This window comes from Leucopleurus acutus, assembly GCF_964270905.1.
Source record: "Leucopleurus acutus genome assembly, chromosome: 2".
NCBI lineage: Eukaryota > Metazoa > Chordata > Mammalia > Artiodactyla > Delphinidae > Leucopleurus > Leucopleurus acutus.
Window position 1 is genome coordinate 192,818,301 of NC_139143.1, and position 20,183 is coordinate 192,838,483.

The 20,183-nt window shown below is 44.9% G+C and overlaps 1 protein-coding gene across 4 annotated transcripts in view; it reads left to right on the forward strand.

Moving 5' to 3' along the window:
- Positions 1-20,183, forward strand: part of GNB1 (G protein subunit beta 1) — a 92,588-nt gene that overhangs the window by 59,318 nt on the left and 13,087 nt on the right. For all 4 annotated transcript variants that reach the window (XM_082832764.1, XM_082832762.1, XM_082832761.1 and 1 more), the window contains 5 exons: positions 6,657-6,759; positions 11,851-11,889; positions 13,473-13,579; positions 17,725-17,788; positions 19,105-19,267. In XM_082832764.1, the coding sequence (XP_082688890.1) occupies positions 6,703-6,759; positions 11,851-11,889; positions 13,473-13,579; positions 17,725-17,788; positions 19,105-19,267 (430 nt within the window). In that variant the 5' untranslated portion in view covers positions 6,657-6,702. The remainder of the gene's footprint in view (positions 1-6,656; positions 6,760-11,850; positions 11,890-13,472; positions 13,580-17,724; positions 17,789-19,104; positions 19,268-20,183) is intronic.

The window sequence follows — 20,183 nt, forward strand, 5'->3', positions numbered from 1 at the left end:
TCAGACCTTTGTAAGGCTAATAAGTAAATTCATTTTATGTATAGATTATATCTTGTATCTTTTTTTATTTCTATTTACAGAACTAATGTACGATCGTTGTATGAATTTAGTTCTGGTAAGAATGATTACATTTTTTACATTGTCCTAGTGCTTTAAGGGGATATGCTTAAATTGGAGTTAAACAGTAATTTAGAAGAAGAGTATATACTACATTGTCCATAAATGTAAAATGTGAAAAATAAAATGTCTTATGTGTGCATTATCAGTAAACACTTAACTGAGGGGCTGTGAGTTTTCTTTTAAAATTTGCATCAGAAAATTGAGATACAGGAAAATCTCATGAGGTATCTTAGATGTTGGGGACAGACTATTTAAATCATTGCATTCTAGTAAAATGTAACACACACATGTCAGTTTTAAAATAACGTGTAAAAATTTGCTGGGTACTTTAATCCAGAGCCAGACGGGAATTTTGTGTGTAACTAAGCTTCCTCTGTCAGTCTCCATTACCAGCTGGTCAACCATATTAAAAACTAGTTATGGTTTACTTTGTATTGAATATTCTGATATCTGCTACTTCTTAGAAGCTGATGTAATGTTTCATCAAAACTTAATTTTTTGTCACTTTTGAAACATACCAGCCTCCATGGTCAACCATTCAGTTGTTCAGACAAATTTGAGAATTTTTGGGATTGTCTCTTTCTCACAGACAACCAGCTAACGTGGCAGCGTGATCCATGTCAAAATACAACACAATCTGCTTGTGAGATCCCTGTGCTCCTATATTTTTAAAACTAAGAGATATATAACAGATTTCGTACATACTTGTAATGTAGTCAAACAATACCAAGAAGTAATGACTTTTAAAAAAATTTATTAAGAGAATGTTCAAACATAGATTACAGGCAGAATATTATGAAATCATCCAGCTCTAACAGAATTCTGCTAGTCTTGTTTAATCTCCTTTCTTCCTATCAGAGTGTTTTAAAGGAAGTCCCCAAATCATATCATTTCACTCATAAGTAAGAAGCATTTCTCACGGTTAAGGACTTCAGTTTCATTATGGCACCGAATGAAAGAGCAGCAGCCCCTTGTCATCAGATACCCAGACGATATTCAGATTTTCCTGGTTTTCTCTGTACATTTGGATTTTAAATCAAGATTCAAGGTCTCTAACATTTAAACAGAAACTATTCTAATGGAAAATTGAAATACATAATAAGTTAACAAATAGTATAAGGAACTCCATCACCAAACTAAAGCAATTACCAACTCACGACCGAACTTGTTTTTCTGTGCTCTCCCCTGTTTCCCTCCGTGGTGGTTTTACAGCGAATTTCAGACACGTCATTTTATTCTTAAATCTGTCAGGGTGTACCTTCCCACGCCAGGGAAGGCTGCGGGTGTCTCGTGGTGGAGTTGTCCCGCACCCTGGGGATTTGCCCTCACTGCTCGGGTTTTGTTAAAGCAGCTGTGACCCAGGAAGGGCTTGACTGCTGTCCATTGCCCTTTGGACTTGTGCTGTCTCGATTTCGGAGGTTAACTTGGATTTGGGAATGGAAGAAAAACCAGAAAAGCTGGTGAAATTGATTCAAATCCCTCATGCAAACTCCCCTCTCTCAGGATGCTCTTTTGTCTGGAGGTGAGGTGCGGTACTGGTACTCGTGTGGCCGAGCAGGTTGGCAGACTCCTGCCCCCGTGGCGCGGGGCGCTCGGCGGGGCTGCTGTTGCCCCAGGACGTTGAGCGCAGCACGGGCACCGGTGGCTGGCGTCCCGGGCCGCCTGCCTGTGGGTCGCAAACCCGCGTGTGCGTGGCGGCTGCTCTGTGGGGGATGCACTTAATAGTCTGATCACTGATCACACAGAAAGGCTTACAGAGCCCTTTACAGTTGTCTTGTTAGTTTTCTTCTTGGCCCTGCGGTGTTGGTGCTGTCGTTCCTGTGGTGCAGTCAGCAGACCAGAGTGGAAAGTGAGCGGGTGAGAGTCGCATTCCTTGTGTGTCGCAAAACCAGAACCTGAAATTATATTTTGATGCAGTCACTCCATTTTGTCCTTAATATCAGCTCGTATCATTGTTAGTGACTGGGTAATAACTGGGGCGCTGGGGGCCCTTGACGTGTCCTTCCTAGACTTTACAGGGGTCTTGATTAGAGGGGCGTGGTGCTGCATTAATCGTGAAGTACATTATGTCACAAATGTGAAATATTTAAATAAAAAATTATGTTAACACTTTAACTTACAGAGATACTGGGTATAACCTAAAGTAGGGGCAGATCACTTCACATACTTGCTTTTAAGATACTTAAATTTCTGTGGAAAGTATTTCCAAAACAAGCTCTAAATAAAAGCTGGTGGCAGATGTGGGTCATAAAGAACAGAAGTGAGACTCTCAGCAGGTCCTGTCTTAGTGGATTAGACTGGTCAGTGCGCTGAGTCAGCATGGCCAGTGCTTAGCCGTGACTTTGGCCCTGGAGGAGAGAAGGAGCCCAGGCCACGTCAACCTGATGGTGGGCTTCTCAGAGGCTCTGGGGGACTAAGGATAGTGAAGAGAACAGCAAAAGCAGTTACGTGTAAGTAAGACCTTTAAAATGTACATCATTTTTTGTGATCAAAGGAATGTAAACTGCATGTCCAGGATTTGGAAAATGAAGAGAAAGATAAGACCAGTAATTCTAACAAAAATGCTGTCTTATTACATGTGTTTTTGAATCAGGTATGTTTCTGGCCTTCTTAAATAGCTAAAATTATTACACACAAATTTGTTTTTCATTTAGCATATAATGAGCATTTTTCTACGTTTTTATACTATCTCCATTATTGTTCCTAGTGATACGTAATCGTTCACCCAGTAAACGGTTAACATTTACTAGCTTTTTTCTTTTAACTGAAAAGTATGGAGGAAGAATTGTGAATGCTTCTTGGTTCAACAGCCCAGATAACCAGTTAACTTTTTTTGGAAAAAAAAAAAAGTATATACACATATAATTTTACATATGTAATTTGTCTTTTTTCCTTATATATATGAGATAATATGAAAAATCAGAGCTGCCCCTATTCCTGTGTATTCCCCCCCAAAATAGCCATTAACATTTTCTTGTGTATATAGAAAAAAGATTGCTTACATTAGCATAGATGTTTATTCTTTTTCTCTACACAAAAGGAGAACTCTCATCATTCATATATTTTTCTGTACCTTGTCTCCTTCGTTTGCTGTTATCGTCGCAGCAGAGCATTTGGGACGAACTTTTAGTTTGTGGGAATTAGGAGTTGTTAGCTTCCCACCAGCCCCACTCTGGAGCTGAGTGTGCAGGCTCCTTGCTGTCCGTGGGTCGCCGACTTCTCTTTGGGGGAGTGCTGACTGCTTGGTCTTGTGTGATGGTGGTGTTGCCCGGCCCCTTCACACTCATCCTGTGAGGCCAGTTCAGTGTCCGTTAGCTCAAGGCGCGGGAGGCTGTCCATCGTGGATGTGTGTGTGCCCCACAGAGGAGGTCCTGGACTGTGCCACGTCAGAGCGAACCCCAGTGCCCAGAGGGCGACGGGGAGAAGTGAGCGTGCTGGAGTGTCCCCCCATCGGTGAGAGGCCAGCTGCAGATAACTTCTTTTCCAGATTGGATTTTAAAAAATACACCTTCAACATGTAGAATAAAGAATGTAGTTGAAAAAAAATTTTTAAATGTCTACCAGTAGGTTTCTCTTTCTGACCAGACTGTAGAGATCAAAAAGGGCCTTTCAGGACACTTATTTTTATTGGTAGTAGAGATATGAATACCCTTTTCTTTAAAAATTAACGGTTACGAATTTTGAGTCTCCTAATTGCAACTTGAATGTGGATACTGGTCGTAGAGAGAGCCGTAATTAAAAGGCAGTATTAATAATTTATGTTACTTAATGATGAAAGAGAAATCTGGTTTTGTTCTCTTTGCTTGTGACTAAAGATTGAAGTCAGCAAGTATTGGTATTATTGCTTCTGAAATTTTGAGAGGTAACTGAATTGGAGCTTCTCATTTTAAAGATAGTTGAGTTTTCAATAAATTAATTTCTCTAGTTTAAAGCAATACAGCTGGGTGATTATCATGTATTGATATGTATTCTTTTATAATATGTAAAAAAGAGCACCTAATTAAAAGAAATATTTAATTTTAATATCTCAGGAGCTATTCCATCTAATAATAGGATTTGGGTCTTTACCTAAAGACCACCTAGCATCTCTGAAAGTTCTTTTTGTTTATCTCGATCCTAGGAGTTTGTTGGTTTTGTCCTTACTTTAAAAACTAGCGTAGCTTTTTCGTGTTTAAATTAGGATCAGAAAACATGGTTTGTTGACTAAAACTAACTGTTTAATTCAGTGTACCTTATGACAACATTAGCTGTTAGTTTTCTTCACGTTGATTTTGGAAGGATTGAATGAAGTAGCTTCTCCACAGACTAAGAACAATTCTTTAACGTGGGGGTGGGGAGTGTTACTGGGATAAAACTGCCCCCAGCTCTGCCGGATTGTCCTTATAGTATAGTTTGATCACGTGTGAAATGCACGTGCGTGCGCTGCAACAGGCCGCCAGGGTTGGTGGGGAGGATGCGGGGCCGTCCGTAAGCTCAGGAAACGCATCGGCACAGCTTTCTGTTTTAAAATTATTTCGTGTTCTTTTGGCACTGTTAGTTATTATTTCATACATTAATATTCATCAGCTGCAGTCCTCAGAGTTTGGATACATGAAAACGAGAGAGAGAATGAGCCCGGTTATCACGTAGGGTAACTCCAGCCATGCTCCCTTTGTCCAGGGAGGCGCCAGGGAGTCTGCGTGGGCGAAGCTTGCCCGGGCTTACAACACCCACTTGAAGTAATGCCTCTAGGAACAGTGGTGTCACTGTCTTGCCTTCCCGGATGGCTGGAGGGGCAGGCCCTGCCTTTGTCCTCTGAGATGCCTCAGCTCCGTGTCACGGCCCCACCCCGTTAGGCCTTTCCTGGTAGTTCTGCAGACTTTCATTTAGGGTCAGCCCGAGGGACTTGATGCCTCTAGAAGCCCAGCACTTCCCCTTCTGCTTCCTTCCCGGCCCGCCCGGCAGCTAATGGCGTTTTGTGGCTGTGAATAGATGTGGGCTGGTGGGTGCAGGTGAGGGCAGGAACCAGGAACTTAACACATACTTTTTAAAGATGCTTTTTATTGGGAAAGGTATTTTTGTTTTCTCAATAAGTATTCTGTAATATAGACCATGTAACAATTATTTTGAATGCTTTTGTACAGAAAAGGAAAGTTTATCTAGACTGGGAACTAACAACTACGTTTCTTGGGTCATCCAGATTATTTCCCCCAGATGTGTTTCCATTTTAAGAAAATAATTACTGTTAATTAAATATCTGGTGTATATTATAATAACCCTGTGACTTTCACACAAAATCTATGATGGAAGAATTCTCCCCTCTGTGTTTGCATAGGAAATTGAGGCCCTTGCATAAGCTGTGTTTGCCTGTGGGAGCTAATTGTATTCTTAAGTGATTAAAAGATGTTGATAATTGTGTCTTCAGCTTTGTGATAGGTTGGTCATAGTTAGGATTGACCTAACAGCTACGTTCTTGGTCAGAAATGCAACCCCCAATTACGACATTCCCTTGGGAAAATAAGTCTCTTGTTTAATAGGATAATTGTGTTTTGACCCTGCTTTCAGGAATACTGTCTAATGAGCCTGGGGGTGGGGCAGGGTCAAGAGTGGGCAACAGGGCTGCTTGTACTGAGCCTACTTTGGCCTGTACCTATAAGGACTGCGGTGTTGTTTCTGATTCTCCTGGGATCCCAGAGCTCATTTTGGTGGGAGAGTAAGTTGTCCTGAATCAGAGGCCTGTTGGACACCAAACTGAGTCTTTTTAGAATTGCTGTGTGGGACTTCCCTGGTGGCGCAGTGGTTAAGAATCCACCTGCCAATGCAGGGGACACGGGTTCGAGCCCTGGTCCGGGAAGATCCCACATGCTGCGGAGCAACTAAGCCTGTGCGCCACAACTACTGAGCCTGCGCTCTAGAGCCCGTGTGCCGCCATTCCTGAAGCCCGCGTGCCTAGAGCCCATGCTCCGTAACAAGAGAAGCCACTGCAACGAGAAGCCCGCGCACCGCAACGAAGAGTAACCTGTGCTCGCTGCAACTAGAGGAAAGCCCGCGTGTAGCAACGAAGGCCCAACGCAGCCAAAAAAAACCAATGAGAATCACTGTGTGAACGTTCTGATGTCTTCTGGGCAGTCACAGGTTCAAGATCATTGACACGGCTTTGAGGTGCTGGGTTGCCAGGTTGCCACTGTACTCTATTTCCTGAACTAACTACTCCAGGGTTTTCATGTGAGAGTTATTCTGAACGTCAGTCTTAGTTTATAGTGAGACCCAAATCCTTCGTGAAACCTGCTTCTAAACAGATTTTTCTTTCTTCAGCCCACCACCACCTTTTGAATAGTCTATTAGACGTTGTCATTGAACAAAGCTTGTGTATAATAGTAATTATACTTAGTTAACCCAGCCCTTGTAGGCATTTTATACCTTCTTATGAATGCTAAAGAAAGGTACTCTGATTTGTAATGAAACCATAGCTCTCAAAATTTCAATTTCGTTCTCTCACCTGCTTCATTAAATTACTCAGTCATTGTTTATTAATATTTTGTGCTTTTCTCTTTCAGATCTAAGATTCTTTGAGGTGGCTTTGAAGAGCACTAAGATTAGAAGATGAGTGAACTTGACCAGTTACGGCAGGAGGCCGAACAGCTTAAAAACCAGATTAGAGTACGTAGCTATGTGTGCTCCGTTTTGTTAATCATTTGGATTTCAGATGCGATGTTACCATTTTAAGGAAAGATGGGTTACAGAATACAGACTATTCATTGTTTTGGATTGAAATTGAATCTTAAGTGGCCCAGGATGTAGAAATTACAGATCAAGGGCTTCCCTGGTGGCGCAGTGGTTGAGAGTCCGCCTGCCGATGCAGGGGACACGGGTTCGTGCCCCGGTCTGGGAAGATCCCACATGCCGTGGAGCGGCTGGGCCCGTGAGCCATGGCCGCTGAGCCTGCGCGTCCGGAGCCTGTGCTCCACAATGGGAGAGGCCACAACAGTGAGAGACCCGCGTACCGCGCGAAAAAAGAAAAAAAAAAAGAAAGAAAAAGAAATTACAGATCCAGGTATTTGGCCTAGGACATTATTTTCAGGATTTTGTTTTCTTTCTTTCTTTCTTTCTTTTTTTAAACATCATTATTGGAGTATAATTGCCTTACAATGTTTTGTTAGTTTCTGCTAGGATTTTGTTTTCTAGCATATTTTCACTTCACTATACAGCAAATGTTTCCATAGAATTTATAGACGTCTTTTTGTACCTTTTTTCTTGACTTTGGGAATTAGCTTTGTGACATTCTTTTGGTCACTGTATAGAGTGTGGTGTTCACTTCCCCCACTGTGACTGCTAAGTTGAGGGCAGGAAACTTGTTTAAAAATAAGAGTATTAACAACAGTAATAAAAAGTATTTTAAGTGCAGGTGATTTGTTCTTAATTTTGAAAAAAGAGGTTTCCTAGGGATGGTTATGGCTGTTAGAGCACTAACATCTATCTTCAAATAGATGCTCTATTCAAATAGAGCATCTCTTTGAAGATAAAAACAGCCAGTGTCATTCAGCTGTCCTGTAGAAAGTAGGATAGTTGCAGAGTTCTCAAGCATTACCTCCCAATCTGTCACTGATGTTTATAATGGTGCACTGCAGAACCCGTGAACTTTTAAAAGGGGATGCATACTAGGTCCAACTATAAGGATGGAGCCTAATTATTTCCTTTTAAAAGACCAATTATATGTTCAGAAAGCCTAGTGGTAATTGGAAAGAAAGATCAGCATCATTTTAGCCAACTTTTTCTTGAAGTTGAGAAAAGATAATGGAATTATCTGAGATCTACCATCAAAGAGGAAACAGAAAATATCCTTTTACTGTAAGAATTTCAAATCTTAACATTTAAAACATACGATACAGCTCAATAAAAATAAGGAACAGTTAGTATTTTTAATGGTTTGCTCTGATCAGATTGGTTTAATACGTCCAGCCACACTCCAGAATATAGAAATCAGAATTTTGTTTTTCTAGCAACAATAAGTTGTTGTTTATAAGTTGTTCATAAATAGTGGGTTCAGATCTGTTCGTAGCAAATAAGAGTTCATATGGCATAGGTAAACAAAAAAAATCCAAATTTGGTGGAAAAAAATAAAGGCTGAAAGTCAGTGTTGCATCTCTTCTTCCCATTTTTTAGACCCATTTTCTGTAAAGCACACAAAACCCTCCTCTTAGGGGACAGAGCTGTCGTGTGAGCCACATGTGGAATTTAAAGCTGTAAAAAGAAACTGGTAGAATTAATTTTTAACAACTGTACCTATCTATCTATCTATCTATATATATCTAACAGATCACCATTTTGATATATAATTAATAAATACATTTACTTTTTACACTCTTTTTTAGTACTGAGTCTTGCCAATTCAGGGTCTCTTACATGAAATGGCCTCAGCGTGTACCCGTGGCATCTCCCGTGGCACCTGCTCCACGTGGACCATCCCTAGGAGAGTGGACGAGCTGCACAGCCATCTCCACACCCATCTGCACAGGCCTTGCCTCTGAGGCTGTGCTGGTTTCTTTGCACAGTATAGGGTCAACAAAGCTGTTTGAGTCCATTACATCAAATGGGAACAGAAGACTTTCTTTAACAAAGGAAAAAAAACACCCTTTTCCCCCTGATTACCCAAGGGACACATGCTTGTTAAAGAATGTAGGGCACAGCAAATCAAACAAGAGATGGTAGATGATTCTGAGAGGGGTCGCTTGCTTTATTAGATTGGTCTTTAAGCTGAAAGACCCCAGAGGGACCGTGTCGTCTTACTTTTGATCATGTTTGTGAGGAAACACGGGCTCTCAATGGGATGCCGATTGAAATATGGCATGTCTTAAACACATGGGCTACCAGTGGATGAAGGGGAACTCCACGAAATGTACAGGCGCAAATTTTTTTTCAAAGTGACTGTGCCGACCCTGCAAGTGAACAAGACGGGCTGAGTGACGCGTATGGGTGCTTGTCTCCATTGACAGCAGAGCCGCGGTGGACAGTGCGGCCCTAGTGGGATGGGCCTGGCCGCGTGCTGCCCTGTGCTGGACCGACATCCAGCCGGGATAAGGCCTGACTGACTGTGGGTCTGTGTGTGTTCCTCTGGGTGAGGGGCAGGAAGGTGACCTGCTGTCTTCAGTGACTTTTCTCAGCACAGACAGTATAGGAGCCTTGGCTAAATAATAAGCCGTTGTGAACGTATCACCAGGCCGTTAAATTGGAATTTAATCTAAAAAATGTTGAAGATTTCTGTCTTTATTAAGCAGTTACAGAGATGGTTTCCATTAGAAGACTTCTTCCTACAGGGTTGGAAGTTGAAGATTGAATTGCTCTGAGGATATTGTACTCATTTACTTTGAGCACTTGTTGGCTAAAATGAAGACTGAATTTGAGTTCCCTGTGTTGAAAATGGATTTTCTCTCTGTTCTCTGTGGTGTCACTGCAGTCTGCTCTGGACATTACGAAACCCATTTCAATCTCTGGACACTAACCAGAATGAAGCCACTTAAGTCCCATGGTTTACTTTTTCCATTTAAAAAATTCTTGTTAGGGACTTCCCTGGCAGTCCAGTGGTTAGGACTTGGCGCTTCCACTGCAGTGGACCAGGTTCAATCCCTGGTCGGGGAACTAAGATCCTGCAAGCCACATGGCACAGCCAAAACACAAATTAAAAATTCTTGTTATTCTTTTTTAAAATTGAAAGCTGTGTATAATATCAGTAAGAATGGTACTCAGGGCTTCCCTGGTGGTGCAGTGGTTAAGAATCCACCTGCCAATGCAGGGGACACGGGTTCAACCCCTGGTCTGGGAAGATGCCACATGCCGTGGAGCAACTAAGCCCATGCACTACAACTACTGAACCCACGTGCCACAACTACTGAGCCCTGTGCCGCAACTACTGAGCACGTGTGTCGCAACTACTGAGCACGTGTGCCACAACTACTGAAGCCCGTGCGCCTAGAGCCTGTGCTCCGCAACAAGAGAAGCCACCGCAATGAGAAGCCCGCGCACTGCAACAGAGTAGCCCCTGCTCACCGCAACTAGAGAAAGGCTGCGTGCAGCAACGAAGACCTAACATGGCAATAAATAAATAAATAAATAAATAAATAAATAAATAAATAAATAAATAAACAAATAAACAAACATTTAAAAAATGGTACTCAGAAATAAATATTGAACTCTGTAAGTAACTGATAGAGTCCCTGATGGAAAACCTGCTGCTCTGGGTCTCCCTTGACCCCAAGTTTAGGTGCTGGCACAGAAATACCTGATTATATAATTTTTGTGTTTTAATTAAATAAGCAGATTTAACTAAGCAGAACAGCTTCTGATAGGTTAGTTTGAGTTGAATTTGGAATCTAGATATTTGGTCCCTCTATAATCACCATCTCGTTGAATATACTCCCTGTGCTGGGCTGGTGAGTATTAGCACCAGCTTCGTGAAGCGGTGAGACCGTTTGCCCTGGAGGGGTCCCCGGCCCCTCCCACACGAGTGCTCATATGTATGTCAGTGAGAGCAGGTGGTCAGATGACGACACAGTGGCAACGTTTCTGTTAGAAATTGTCATAATTTCCTTTGAAATTATTCCTACACAAAAAACCGTTTTAGGCCCCATCCCTACATTCAAAGTTTGATCCTCTTAAAGCTGTTGTCTCATTTTCCCTCAGAATGTATGGCTTTCTATTTGTAAAAATATATACGCTGGGGCTTCTCTGGTGGTGCAGTGGATAAGAATCCGCCTGCCAATGCAGGGCACACAGGTTTGATCCCAGGTTCCGGAAGATCCCACATGTCGCGAGCAACTAAGCCCGTGCGCCACAACTGCTGAAGCCCACGTGCCACAACTACTGAAGCCCACGTGCCACAACTACTGAAGCCCGTGGGCCACAACTACTGAAGCCCACACGCCACAACTACTGAAGCCCGTGCGCCTAGAGCCCATGCTCCGCGACAAGAGAAGCCACCACAGTGAGAAGAAGCCCGCGCACTGCAACGAAGAGTAGCCTGCGTGCAGCCACGAAGACCCAACAGCCAAAAAATATATGTCTCTATATATATGTATATATATATATACACACTAATTTTGAGATTTCAAGATTTTTTTTCTAGTAACTTGGATCACTTAGGAACAATGAGAACATTTTAATTAGCTTGAGTAACATCCCTTTGTAGTTCTCACCTGCTTCACAAGGTCATTTTATAGATAAGAAAACAGGTAACAGGCTGCCAACAGCCAGAGTCTTCACCTGAATTTGGTGGTTTTGACCCCAGATCCTTCGCTTTTCTGTGTAGAGGTTAGCTTCAGGGATTGTTCGGCTTGGAAACAAGAGTCTTAGTTAACACACTCTAGAAGGAAAGTTCTCTGGGCCGGCCAGTCAGTGCTTTTTAGACATTGTTTCTGTGGGCCCCCCGGCTCCTGGGCTGGTAGGAGGAGCGAGACGCACGTGCAGGTCTGTGGGAAGGTGCCGGAGCCTCGCAGGCAGGAGAGGAGGCTCTGGGGGCGCGGGGGCGCTGCGCGTTAGACGGGGTGGTCTGCAGGCCAGGCACGCACTTGTGTGTTGCTGGTTCTCTGTTCAGTGTGCTCGGGACCGTGGGTGCGGGGCTGGGGTGGGAGCGCGGCGAGGGAAGGGGTCTGAGCTCTCCCACCCTGGTGGAGGCTCTCCGGGACTGCCGTGCCAGCACCTTGGAGTGACTGTATCTGAAACAGCACTAATTCCCTCTTTATCATTGTCTTTCCCTAGGATGCTAGAAAAGCGTGTGCAGATGCAACTCTCTCCCAGGTAAGAGCAGTTTGTGCAGAGTCGCTGGTCTGGCCTGGAGGTTGGTGCTTGTGGCGCCTCCACTTGGGACCTCTAGAGGGAGCGCTCTGATTCTCTCCTGTGCACAGTGAGGGTGTGGGGCACTGCCCGAAGGGTTCTCCTGCGCAGACCCTTACCACGCTAGGCGAGGCCGTGGTGCGTCGCAGATGACAAATAATGTCTCTCGAGCCTTCTTGCGGAGGTCGGAGTTGTAAAGGTTATTGCAGTCTCGATACAGCTATTTCAGAGTTCCTCTTCCTAGCAAAATCTGCCTCAGAACTTCGATTTCTAAAGTCCAGTTTGGCGTATTCTCAAAAAGTTAAACATTAGTCATGACCCAGCAGTTCCACTCCTAGATGCACGCCCAGAGGACCTGACGCTCAAACAAGCCCGTGTACGCACGTGCTCACGTCGTCTCGGTTCCCAGCGGCCAGAGCAGGAAGCAGATATCCGCAGATGGAGGAGCGCAGGGACCAAGTGTGGCCTGTCCACGCGGTGGGACGTTACTCAGCCATAGAAGGGATGAATCTCGAGACATGGCGCTCAGTGAAAGAAGGTCACATGTTGTGTGATTCCATGCATATGAAATGTGCAGACAGGTCGCCCTGTAGGGACAGAAGATAGGTTCATGGTTGCCCGGAGTTGGGGAGGAGGCTGTAGTGAGCAGCCACTTAATGAACGCGGGGTTTCCTCTGGGGGCGATGAGAGTGTCTTAGGAGGCAGCTGCATGGCTATGCTAGATAGGACATACTCTCAAATGGTGCATTTCAACTCACTGAAAAACAATATTTTTGTCCAAAGAATTGAACAGAAATGTGAAAGAAAAATTATATTCCTACTTCCGTTGAGTATGATTTTTTTACATTGTCTTAGCGCTTTAGGAGATGTTGTTTAATTGGGGTTAAACAATAAGTTAAAGAAAAATGAGACTGCATAAGAATAACCTGCATTTGAATCTCAAGTGCACTTTGGACTGTATGTGTTTTTAAAGCTCATTATTGTGATACGCTTATATTCCATTTGTCAGCCCAGAATCCTTAACAGCAGGGTTTGTATGTACAGTTTTGTGCCCTAAGCTACAGAGTACAGACGAGATTCCATCGTGGTCCAGCTCAGCGTACAGCCTGGTCGCTGGACAGCCTGTAGGGCTGGGGCCCTGTGTTCGATTGTGATGTAGGCTGACGAGGCTCTAATTCAGAGGAAACCCATGAGGGACTGACGGAGGCAGGAGGAGCTGGGCCGGGCGGCCAGCTAGGGAGACAGCAGAGACGGGAGGGGAGGCGGCTCTGGGCCAGCCCCAGGCCTGCTGCGCACGGGGGCAGGGGACGGGGGTCCTGGAGAACAGGTAGAGTAGTGGACTTTCGAGAACCGGGAGAGGGAAGGTAGGTGCCCTGGGAAACGGGAGAAATCATGGAGCGAGGCCTGGCAGACTGGAAGGAGCAGGGCAGGCACAGCCGTGGCCAGGGCGCCGGGGCCAGTGAGCGGGCTGGGCGTGAAGGAGAGGAGACCTCGCGGGGAGAGCATGCGTCACGCGATGTTAACTTGCAGTAACTTTTATTTTTAAGATCACAAACAACGTCGACCCAGTGGGAAGAATCCAGATGCGTACCAGGAGAACGCTGAGGGGGCACTTGGCCAAAATCTACGCCATGCACTGGGGCACGGATTCCAGGTGTGTGGGGCGTGGGCACACGGAGCGCTTGACACGTGCACGGAGGAGAAAATAACCTGAACTCATTGGCTGTGACTTGTCAAGAAAAAATTAGGCATTTGCGTCAGATGTGCGAGCAGGCCAAGACAGCAGCCCGGGTGCCCGAGCTCCATCTGTGTTCCCACCTGCCTCGGCCGACCGCACACGGTCACCTCCTCACCACCCTCCCTTCGCCTTTGTCCTCCCAGCTCCGCGGCTCGGCGCCCGTGCCACCTTGGGGAGGTGACCTGTCCTCTGTGCCATGGCTCCTCCTCTTTCCAGCCTGTTCCTCGTGGCCTCTTGTCCACACCCTCTCCTGGTTTCGGTGCCCCGGCTCAGGGATCAGAAGCCACTTCCTGCGGTGTCCGTGTCCGGAGGGTTAGCACAGCGACTCGTGCCCCAAGGCTCCTGCGTGAGCCTGAGCTGGTCGCTGCTGCTGTCGCCGCCTCTCCCCGGCCTGCCTGCCCCACCGCCCTTTCTTCTAGCCTCTCATTCTTTCTGCCTTGAATTCTGCCCCGTGTTCGGACCTCTTTCTAGGTTCCCCATCTCCGTCGCCCTCCCGGTCCCTCCTCCCCTTGCCCTTAACCTGCAGCAGCATTGAAATGAAATCCATTCAGCTCTTTTCTGTTCCTCTTTTAGAGGCTGCTGGGAAGTCTTTCTCCACTTTTCCACCCAAGTAATTACATAAAATGCTGTGTGACTTTGTGACTGTAACATGTTCTTTCAAATAGCTAACATGGTATTTCAGATGCCTTTCTTAGAGGAGCATTTTTTTCATGTTTAATTATCAGAGAAGAATTGTTTGCTTGGTGGTTTTTTTCTTTGTTCATGAAATTGCCTGCTTTAGAGTGTCAACAGCTACAGAACAAAAGAGTCTATTTTTAGTTTTTTTCTGTAGACTATCCCATATAATTCCAAATGCAAATGAGAACTAACTTAGATCATTTCAATGATGGCAGTAATCAGAAAGAATAAAAATGGGAAAAGAAAGAAAAATGCCCTTACTAGTCAATCCACCTTAGAATTTATTGTCAAAAGTAGATGGTAACCAAACAGTATCTTACCTTTGGGTCTTTCCTCCCATCTGTGGGAACATCAGTGTCCTGATTAGACAGGACGTTGGATGGTTCGTGATGTGTCACTTGTGCCCTGAGAGGTGACCAGGAGCTGTGCTCAAGGAACTAAGGCAGGTGTGTGGCCAGAGCTGTGGTGATGTGGAGAGGGGCTCGGGGGAGGCCGGGGGCCGGCAGCACCAGATCTCACAGGCATCCTGAGCACTGCTGCCAGGCCTTGCGTGCCCTCTGGTTCCAACACAAATTCTGCCTCGAGCCCTGTGGTCGAAGGAACGAACGCAAAGGCAGGAATAAGCAGCACCGCATTCTGGGTCGTGGTCACCCCTGAGAGAAGGGGTGATGTGGGAGACCCAGGAGACGCTGTTGGGCGTTGCATGGGTCTTGTTCTCTTTCTTGGACAGCGTCTTGGGTACGTGGGCATTTGTTTTAAAGCTGCTCTTCAAAGGACATTTATTTTTATAATGCCCTTATATGAGAGCTGTATTTTACAGTCATAAACAAGGAAAACAAAAAATGATACCAAAGAGGACCTTTGCTATCCAGACCCCTTCAGAGATTTTTTTGTTTTTTGTAGATAGCTGTGTTTTCTGGAGAGGTAAAATAGGTAAAAGTTTGCCTCTTTAAAGTCCAAAGAAAGTTTATTTTCATTTTGGATGTACATTTTGTTTAAGGCATCTTCATAAACAAAGGGTATTGTACAGCCTTTTTTCATGATTCAGAACTATAATTTGGGAATGCCAGTTATTTGATCATGTTTGTATAATTCATGGACTCTCTCAAACTATTGCACTGATTAGCAGTTTTCTTTTAAAACTATAGGAGATACCCACAGTGAGGTTTGTGTATATGCATGTGTCAGTACACATTATGTATGCATTTATAACATGTTTATCAATATGTTGTAATTTTTTTATACTTAAAGTCTACTTTTTATAACATTTGAGAGTCTCAGTCACATGAATTAATGCTAAACTCCCCACCCCCTTTTTAAATTAATTAGTTAATTTATTTTTGGCTGTGTCTTCGTTGCTGCGCGTGGGCTTTCTCTAGTTGCAGCGGCGGGGGCTGCTCTTCATTGTGGTGCGTGGGCTTCTCGTTGTGGTGGCTTCTCTTGTTGCAGAGCACGGGCTCTAGAGCGCAGGCTCAGTAGTTGTGGTGCACGGGCTTAGTTGCTCCATGGCATGTGGGATCTTCCCGGACCAGGGCTTGAACCCGTGTCCCCTGCATTGGCAGACAGATTCTTAACCACTGTGCCACCAGGGAAGCCCTATCTCCCCTTTTTGAAGTCTGCTGAAGTGTTACAATTGAGAGTGAAACCCAGCGAGGCTTGAGAGTCCTCCCTCCTCAGAGTAAATGAAGGGCCTGAGTGAGGCCTTTGGATCTGGACCTCTATCTACTTAACCCCTGTTTTCAGTGTCCTGGAGCCCTGGGCATCCTCCTGGCTCTTGCCTCGGTGTTCTGGGTGGGTGGCACCTCGGGGGAACTGAGAGCTCTAGGAGACAGAAGGAACCAGGTCCCAAGCGGTCGTCCTACTGGGGATTAAGAGGTGTGTCTTTTCTCACCTTCTGGAGGATCAGGGGCTGCTTAATGTCTCTCTAACCCTGGGGTGCGTCAGCACATAGTAAGCTTTCCGACCAGGAGGCCTTTCTAGAGGTGACCCTCCCGGAGGACGAGCTTCTTTACGTCAGCTCTGATGTTCATCCAAAGCCTGTGCTTAGAGGAGCCTGGCGGAAATAGAGCCGCAGAGCGACCCTGGTTCCGATTACATGGGGTCTTTCAAGTGCCTAATATGTTTATAACTGCACCTTGATGCAGGGATTTACTTTAAGAAATTGCATCCAAAGAATAATAGGATTGGAGCCTGCATGTAGTTCAGTTCCTGGATAAGTTTTTCATGCAGTGCTGAACACGTATTTACTCCCTGCCAGACTCATTGCTGGCTCCCTGAGCAGGGTGTGCATCGGAGCGCAGAGCTGGACGAAAAGGACCCGTCGTCAGAGGGATTCGAGGGATTTTACCTCCAGGTTTTGGCCAGTTCAGGAAGCCGAGTATATTGCGGCTGAAATGGTTGAGACCCGTGTTTTGATAAAATCTCTAAAACTGAAAATCCTTCTCCTTATTTACCATGCTGACACGTATCTCTGCGTGGGATTATGGAGAGAGCCTTCTTGCCGTTCCTCGAAAACAGCACAGTCTGTACGACAGAGTTCCTTAGGATATCTTATGAGTGCCGGTGGTTCCCTGAATTTACTCTCACTTGAAATTCCTTTGCCCATTAGTCATGTTTTCCTTTTGCGGTTTCCTGTCTTCTTTCTGCAAATACAGACTGAGCACCTTTTCAAGACACAGATCCCAAACGGCACAGTTGACCAGAGCAAGAAAATTGTTACGAAAAATATTCCTGATGGTTAACTAGTGTCTTCTGTGGGGCCAGGCACAGCTGTGCTTTAGATTGTCATCTCTTTGCAAAGCAGGTGGAAAGGGGGTGCCTCCTTAGTGTTTGTAAGGGCCTTGCAGTCCCATTTTGGCTCAGTCTGGGAAATTTTCATGGGGTATCTTTGGTGAGAAATGTCTCATAAATTTTGAATATCTAAAAACTTATTAGTCCTTTATATTTAGGCTTTCTACATGTCAGAATGGAACAGAAAATTATATACTAAATATTTTCTACCACCTTTGACTCATGAAAGAAAGATCTGTAGGTCTCAAATCTGATTTATGGTGAACAGAAAACAAACAGAAGCAGTTCTAGGCAACCAGCTTGTCTCATCTGACCAACCAAGGGACTGTGGCCAGGTCTTCACCTGAAGACAAGCACGATTGAACCTGAGCTGTTATCGCTGGCAGTATTTTCTTTTCATGCTTTCAAAGTTGGTCTAACAATTAGAACATTTTTTTGTGGGGGGGGGGTGCTTATAAATAAGTGCGCTTTGTCAGCAAATATAATGTTGAAGCGCGTTAGTCATCACTAAAGTTTAGTTTTCATTCGTTGTCTTTGGGTGACTTCCCTTGTTGGTGTGGTACTCATGGTTTACTTTTTTCTTTTTCCTCCAGGCTTCTAGTTAGTGCCTCACAGGATGGTAAGCTTATCATCTGGGATAGCTACACCACGAACAAGGTAGGTAGTGCAAACCCTTCCCGGAAAAGCGGCCCGGGAAAGGCGGGTGTTTAAACTCTGGGTTCACTTATGTAAAATGTATAACAGGAGAGGGTGGGGGAGCACAGTGAGTTCGTTTCTGTGTGAAGCCATATGGGTCAGGTGGAAGCCCAGTCACGTGGCTGGCATGTGTCACTGGTGCTGCTGGGCCAGCGTGGTGTTGCTGTGATGTGTCGTCTCTTTACAGAGCAGGTTGGGGGAGCCTCCTCTAGTTTCTAGGCAACTGGAGTCCAGTTTTAGCTCAGTCTGGGAAATCTCATGCTTTATTTAAAAATACAGAAATACCGCTTTCCGTTTAGTCAACTAGTTTTTACAAGAAATAATCTGAAAGAGTTTGTACTTTGAAGTATAAATTAAATTATTTTAAAATTTCAGTCCAGGGTTGTATCATATTGAATGAAAAAAGCACTATCGTTGGTCTAAACGTGTGTAACAGACAGAATTCAGTTTTATTTTACTGGAGGAAACCACACGTGTATGACAGAATCCAGTACTTATAACAAATCTGTCTCAAACACAGGGAGGTGTGTGGTAGGATTAATTACAGTGATTTCTAGTTTGATTACTTCACTAAAAACGCTTTATTTTTGGAGTGAATTTTATAGCCATTTTGACAAGCCAGTGAAATGTTTTCCTTTTAATATATAATTGTGATTCAGAGGCTATGTTGCTATTACTTAAGTGTCTACCTAACTGTAAGTTATGACTTTATTAAAACTCTACATTTGGGAATTCCCTGGTGGTCCAGTGGTTAGGACTCAGTGCTTTCACTGCTGAGGGCCTGGGTTCGCTCCCTGGTTGGAAAACTAAGATCCCACAAGCTACATGGTGTGGCCTAAATACATAAACAAAACTGCATAGGGCTTCCCTGGTGGCGCAGTGGTTGGGAGCCCGCCTGCCGATGCAGCGGACAGGGGTTCGTGCCCCGGTCCGGGAAGATCCCACATGCCGCGGAGCGGCTGGGCCCGTGAGCCATGGCCGCTGAGCCTGCGCGTCGGGAGCCTGTGGTCCGCAACGGGAGAGGCCGCAACAGTGAGAGACCTGCGTACCGCAAAAAAAAAAACAACAAACCTACATTAAATTGGTGTGCAGCACTGGCTTTCTAATTAAATTATTACTTTATCTGACTGCCCACACATATAAAATATTTTCAAAATAATTTTGGCCACTGTTTTGCTGTGCAGTGAAAGTTGAAGACTAGAAGCAGGATCATAAATGTCAGTAGTTAATGTTTTTGACCTTGAGCGTGCTTGCATCACATGTGTCTTGTCATTTAGGTTCATGCCATCCCTCTGCGTTCCTCGTGGGTCATGACATGTGCATATGCCCCTTCTGGCAACTATGTGGCCTGCGGTGGCCTGGATAACATTTGCTCCATTTACAATCTGAAAACTCGTGAAGGGAATGTACGTGTGAGTCGTGAACTGGCTGGACATACAGGTACATGTTCTCATCAGTAACCTCAAAGTTTATCCACTGTGTGCCTTGCATGAGTTACATGCTATGGACACTCACCCCTTCTCAACAATTATTTAATGAGATTGGCTACATCAATGGCCAGATATACTCTTAAATGAAATCAAACACAGGCCTTGATATTCCTTTATCAGTAAGAAGCCTTTGGATATAAGTGGCTGTAGTAGCTGTTGTCAAGGATCTTGGGAACGTAGGTCGCTCCGCAGCAGCTGGACGCAGTTCGAGGCGTTACCTCCTTCTGAACCTCCTTCCATCCTGAGTGCGTTTCCAGAAGGGTTCCTAATCTAGACATGCGCGAGCGTGCACGTGTCTCCCTGTGCGCGCACACACGTACTTATCCACATATCGAGACACCCTTGCTGATCTCTTAGCATCCTTCATAACGACTGGCATTCTCGTTGCACAGGAAGCAGCACAGAGTCCTTCAGGCTCAGTGCTTTTGAACGTAGCCAGCTCTGTGCGTTGGGGGTGGTGTGTTATTTTGGCTCCTGTTTGCTTTGGGGTTGCTTCCTTCTTTAACTTCCTATCTTCTTAAAGTAGAAACGTAGATCTTCCTACTTTTTCAAATATAAATTACCCTCTAAGCGTGGCTTTAACTGTATTATCATTCAGTGGGAAATATTTTCAATACCCTTTTGATAACTTGTTATTGGTTTCTAATCAAATGCCATTATGTTCAGAGAAGATGTTCTGTACCAGTTCAGTTTTTCACGTTTATGGAGACTTGCTTCCGGTGGAGCGGGTGGTCTGAGGATGACACGCCGCACGCGCCTGGGAGTCCAGGCTGTGGGGCAGGTTCTCAGCGTGTTCGTCAAAGCAGGACTTTGACACTGTTCACAGCTGTTGGTAGAAGGCTCTGTTGGTAGAAGGCATGTTCATG